The sequence below is a fragment of the Larus michahellis genome, chromosome 4 (assembly GCF_964199755.1).
Source record: "Larus michahellis chromosome 4, bLarMic1.1, whole genome shotgun sequence".
NCBI classification, from domain to species: domain Eukaryota; kingdom Metazoa; phylum Chordata; class Aves; order Charadriiformes; family Laridae; genus Larus; species Larus michahellis.
Genome location: NC_133899.1, coordinates 47,561,519 through 47,567,518, shown reverse-complemented (window position 1 = coordinate 47,567,518; position 6,000 = coordinate 47,561,519). Strand labels below are relative to the sequence as shown.

The following is a 6,000-nucleotide window of genomic DNA, read 5'->3' as shown; positions in this document are numbered from 1 at the left end:
TTTCATGTAGAAGCACAGCATTTTCTTAGAAGACCCTATAGAATTGATTCTATTTGGTGCTACCCTGCATGAAGTACTCCAGAAATAGTGTCTCAGCCAGTTTTTTTGAGGAGGCATTTCTTTGATTGTCATTAGTATGAGGACTTCTAAACAACAGGAAGTAAATCTGTGAGCACTGGAAACTTATTTTTTTATATATATATGGTAGAATTTCATGCTTGAAGACCATTTAAACAACAAAATTTCATGAAAAAATTATTGATTAAGATCTAGCGAAAGCATCAGTTTGCAGTATGCTGCTTTTCACAGCTGAGAGGTGAAATAAATGTTCACTTGAGAAAGCACTCTGTTCCCCATTTTACTCATGTTGAACTGCTAAGAACTGAGCAGAAAATGCCATTTTCTTAGTGACTCTTGATTTTTGTACTCTTTCAGTATTGTACCCTATTACAGCATGAAAGTCTACTCTCCTCACAAAACACCTTTCTGTTGTAGAATGTATTTGGTATAGCACCTAACTCTCCATAGGGTAAGCTGCCCTTTGTAATCTAAGCTTTTGCAATTCAGTTGCTGCTTTTCAATAGACACAGATGCTGAGATGATCCTCTCAGTCCACTGCATTCTGGTCAAAGGCTCTTTATAATACAGGACGTTCCTGACTTGTATGTGTCTTATTTTTTAAACAATAGTGCTGCTCAGAAAATGAAAGTACAAAACAATGTGAACTTGTTTGCACATTTGCCATTGTTTTTTATTTATTTGTTGAATAATAACAATGTGCAACAGACAAATGTTAACCTTGGATACATTGACTTTGGTTTTAGAGGAGTACCCTTCTTTGTTCTGATACCATAATAAAGTAATTAAAATACACATCTCATTATCATCAGTGGTTTTATTATGAAGCTATATTTGCTTGTTTAGTACAACTAACATGCTGTGTCAGACATGCTTTCCAGTCTCAACTCGCAACTCCCCTTGAGACAGGGGAGTAGTGTTACTTCAGGTTGTTTGTGTTGACTCTTCCAAAAGGCGATGCTTCCTGGATTAATTTCATCTTCCCACCATCTCTTGTACTGTGATTGTGAAAAAGTACTTTCCAGCCAGAAACTACTAACAACTACTGCAGGTCCAAAAAAACCCCACCCCAAATACTATTCAAACTACTAGGTGAGAAGCTAGAAATGCTGTTGTGTCATTTGATAGACAAAATTATCTGCAAAAATATATACATACCATTCATAGACTTTCAAAAGCCTTCAGTAATATTTGATGACTGTAAGTTATTGCATTCATAACAAGCTTTTTGTTTTGAAAATTTCTATTTATGTGCGAATAATCTTCCTGGCTGCATCTTTCAGCGTTTCATCTAAGGTACAGGATTGTCTCTGTAGCTTAGTATGATGTCTATGATTGGTTGCAGAAACATCTAATAACTGGAAGTCTATGCTGGTGTCTTTTAAAAAGCTAGAAAACCAGTAGTGAGTAATTATCAAAGAAACTATTTTCTATATAAAGCAGAACAGTAGCTTTAGCCAGATATTCCAAAATGGTGTGTTTCAGATGTGTTTCTGCAAAGATCTGCTCAAGAGTACTGAGGTGAATATTTCAAGCACTGACAGTAAAAGCAGTAGGAGTGAGTTACTTTCTATTGTGCAGAGATTAGTATAATGAAAGGTGATTAAATATTAGAAATAATTTTTAGTGTTTCATTATTCTGAGGTACTTGTTTCTTATGAAGAATATCAGAATTCTGAGAAGAGAAAAATGGAGAGAACTGTAGAAGTGGGGAATTTGTGTCAGGCATTAGGAATGGACTGGGTTTGCATGTAACTGCAAAACTCATTATTTTTTTTTCAGCCATATCTTATTTATGTAATGGGGGACAAGTTTTATCTTGACTTCCCTGAATTTCTTCACATGGCGATGGGGGCAATGTAATGAAAACAGATGTATGTATGAAAACAGGAAATATTGTCTGAAAATATGTTGAGTAAGCAGGACACTACAAGACACTGCTGCCTCCTAGTACACATATATTAAATGACATTTAAGATGAGCAGGACTCCTAAATGTAACTGAATTTTTCCCTCATTTGTTTCTTCAATTTTCTTCTTTTCAAGTTCCATTCCAATGCTGCAACAGAGAATGGGGAGAAGGATTTGTTGTCAAATACATTACCTGATTGTTTATTATAGCTATATCATTTTTTAAAAGTCTAAAATGTACATTATAATTCTATATGTATTGTAATTTTAACTGTGCTGGCTTGGTTGAAGTAATGCACACGTATTCACGCTAGTTAGCTCTGTATTCATAAATAAGTGTCCTAGAGGGAGTGCTTGTAGTGAGTTAAGAAAAAAATCAACAAAGTATTATGTTATTCTTGCACATTTTTACACTGGCATAGCATATTAAAGGTTGAGACCCATGAAATCCTGACTTTAAAATAAACCAAATAAATTACCTTGCAGGAATGTGATCTTAGTATAATTTTTGAAAAAACAAACAGAAATCAAAACAAGCACATGTACGTCCTGCCAACATTACAAAAATTCCATAAAGTCTCTAACACCTGGTGTAGTGGGAGGTGTCCCTGTCTGTGGCAGGGGGTTGGAACTAGATGATCTTAAAGTTCCCTTCCAATCTAAAAAATTTTATGAACATGTAATGACTGGTTAACCTTATATTTAACCAAAAAGCCATTGCTCCTTTATCCAGCTGAATTATTTTGATTCGTACCTTGACTTGCAGATGAGTTGAGGCTCAGGGTTTTACTGAGGTGCTGGAGAATGAAAAAAAAAAATTTAAGATATTATTAGACATTGAAGGATGCTCATTTTAAATTGAGACTGGGTGCTGAAGGTGAAATATGGAAGCTTTATAGTAATTGCTTTTATCTGATGCTTCCAAGGAGATTTAATGTTCCTAAAGCAAGTTTCAGAAGGTGATTAATAATAAGCTTTGATCCACGTCTACACTGTACAGTATAGCACTGAACAGAAATACTTGAGCTAGCCATTGAACTGAAAGTAGTGTGTCTTAATAAGCTGCTGCATAGATTAGCTAGACGTTTCAGAGTTCTTAGTCTGAGTTCATCATCATACTAATGCAGCTAAATTGCTTGCTGCCAAGACCCCAGTGAGGGTATTGGTGCCCAACACTGCAAGGTATACTGTGTACACATTCCTGACTTAGCACTGAGTAAAATATTGAACTCTGTGCTGTGTAGAAATACCTTCAGGCTTGCCGTGCTGAAGATGGATCTCCATCAGTGGCTGTTACACAGATCACTTTCACAGCTTTTTTTGGTTTTGATGAGCATTTAAAGTGATGCTTTATAGGTTCATATTGACAAATAGATACATTAGTAGTGGCTTTACCAAAAATATTTAGTCAACGTTTCTTACTGTGCTATAAACATGTGACTCTCTTTTTCCTGGCCCTTTTGACAAACAAAATAAACTATCAATGTTTGAAAAAGGTGTGTGATTTAGCATGCACTATGTTTTACGTATGTCTAAGGGCTAATACCTTAATTTAAAACTTTTAATTAGAGAGTATGGCACAAAGGATAATAAAATTATCCACAATGCAGTGTTTGTAGGTAGACCTCCATTCCAGTGTTAAGTATCTTCTCTAGAAATATTAAGTGAGAAGTATAATAACTGTCTACCTTCAGACCTATATTACATAGTAAGTAACGTAATTCTGTCATAACAGTTTAGAATGAAAAACACAACCTTTCTAGTGAGTGTAATTAACAACCTTTTTGTATACCACCAAACAAGTCACGGTTAGATAAAAGGGAACTATGATTTTTTTTTTTAAAATCTATCTGTTGCTCATCCATTATTCTTCATTGGAGTATCAGTGTTATCCATACAATTCATCTGATTACCTCTGACGTCCAGTCTGCACTCTATTTCAGCTTCACCACACTCGTTAACAGCTTTACAGGTATAACAGCCACTGTCAAATGGAGTGGGTTTCCGGATCTCCAGGGTCAACACACCCTGTTTACTGAACATGCGGTATTTGGCATCCCCAGAGAGATCCATTTTGTTTTTGTACCAGAATATCTTTGGCTGAAGAAACAAGAGAAGAATTTTAAAATAGAAGGTAGAAAATCGAAGACTTACAGCTGATCTTACAGCTTTAATTTAGCTATCAAAGAGTTATGCATTACAAGGCCTCGATATTACACAGCAGTGTTAATAATTTTTCGAGGAACCTCTCCTCATTCAGTGCAAACTCGTGAAACTAATAATTCATATGTTCAGTATTTACTCTCAAATAGCACGTAGAGAATGTAGGTCTGTACCCTATTTTATTGCAATTTAAAAAAAACACCCTACAAACCAGCTACAAACTCCTTTCTTCAGGAGTTAATTGTGCTTATGAAAATATATTCAAATGATTCAAGTATCATACAGGAGGGGAATTAAACTGCACAGATTATTACAGCAGAAGTGTCATAAAGGTCCGTGGATGTTGGGTCGTCAACTTGGGATGCCAAGGTTTAGGCTGGGAAAGGATTTTCTAAACCATTTAGCATATCTTTAACAGCTTCAGGAATCTCAAAAAGTTTCTGTTAGCTTCAGCTGAGCAGTAAAGGGGTTGGCGCTCTACCAATTCAAGCCACTGTGTTTTTTTTTCCCAGTACCTGAAAATGTGCCTTTAATTTTTATAGATGAGATTTTGAAAATGAAGTCTGATATAAAGCAAACTGCTTGTGTTTATTTCAGGCTTGTTAGTACATATAATGAAGAAATAGGCTTTAAAGAGTAGAAAACGAAGTTCTGTATTCATCTGTTTTACTTCCAGAATTAACGTCTTCTGTTTCTTCATCCATTAAAAAAATAAGACTACCGTACTGTTTTGTAGACTCTGTTCAAATCTACTGGATCACTTGTGTCTTTGATGTGTGATACACAATTTGGTGCATCCAAGTTGCCATGCTTAATTTTCTTTAAAGACGTCAGCTGGATTTTTTCCTGCCTTAGAATTTTTTTGCTGCTTTTTCTATAGCTGTTTTATCTTTCTGGGTGTATGTCTTTTATTTCAATACTGCTACCAGGGCATGAATATTGGCTCTGCTTGAAGTGATAACTTTTTCTTGCCGTACAGATCATATCTGACGTATACTTGATAGCCTATAGTTATTCAGAATTGGAAAGCTCTATCAATGTAAGCAACTCTCCGTGAAAAAGACCTGTTGCAGAGTTCTGCAGTCGGTACAGAAAGTGTTTGTTAAGGTTAATTTGGGCAATGCAAGTGCAAAAATGTATCTGGAAAAGCTGCTTTAAGATTATGAGGCGTACTGAAGGATAAGGACTGTTTGTATCCTTCAGGCTAGTGTGGAAGAAAGAGCTAGCATGCTCAAAAGCCTGCGACTACTGTATTTAACAACTGTAAAATACAAAGTTTATCTTAGAATCTTCTTAAAACTGTGGAAACAGAATGAAGTGGATACAGATGCACAAAAATGTCAGTTAACTAAGAGGGCACATCATTACTAACACTGTCATTTCATGATGAACCTAAGCTGCAGCAGCTACTGGAGGATGGGTTTTGCCTACTGTTGATGGAATTTATTTTATAATGCTCTTGTTATTTTGCAGCTATTTATGTGGGTAAGCTTCCATTTCATAATTGAGTTTTTTCTGGGGCGCCTTCATCCAATGAACTGTAGCAAATGATTGCATTAAGATTATCTCTTTTTTTCACTTTTTTTTTCGAGTTAATTTGAACTTTGAGCAATTATCTTACGTGTTTTGCTGTGTAGCTATCAGATCCTTGCACAGACATGAGGAAGGGAGAGGAGCTGAAAATAAGCAGCAAGAAGGGGAAGGGAAAAGCATTCTGCAATTTTTGTGATTGTACTAATTTAAATTTATGACGAGATTATGTCATAATATGGTAAATTCCTTCACTGTAGACAAAAAGCCTATTTCCCTTTTTTGAGAAACCTAAATTTAGCTCCTAGCTGATACAGTT

General features: G+C 35.5%; 1 protein-coding gene across 1 annotated transcript in view; it reads right to left on the bottom strand.

Moving 5' to 3' along the window:
- Window positions 1-721: 721 nt before the first annotated feature.
- Window positions 722-6,000, bottom strand: part of MYBPC3 (myosin binding protein C3) — a 66,447-nt gene continuing 61,168 nt past the window's right edge. Inside the window, exons 31-33 of the mRNA XM_074584384.1 lie at window positions 3,902-4,088; window positions 2,743-2,785; window positions 722-2,136 (exon numbers count right to left, since the gene is read on the bottom strand). Coding sequence (XP_074440485.1) covers window positions 2,775-2,785; window positions 3,902-4,088 — 198 coding nt within the window. The 3' untranslated portion in view covers window positions 722-2,136; window positions 2,743-2,774. The remainder of the gene's footprint in view (window positions 2,137-2,742; window positions 2,786-3,901; window positions 4,089-6,000) is intronic.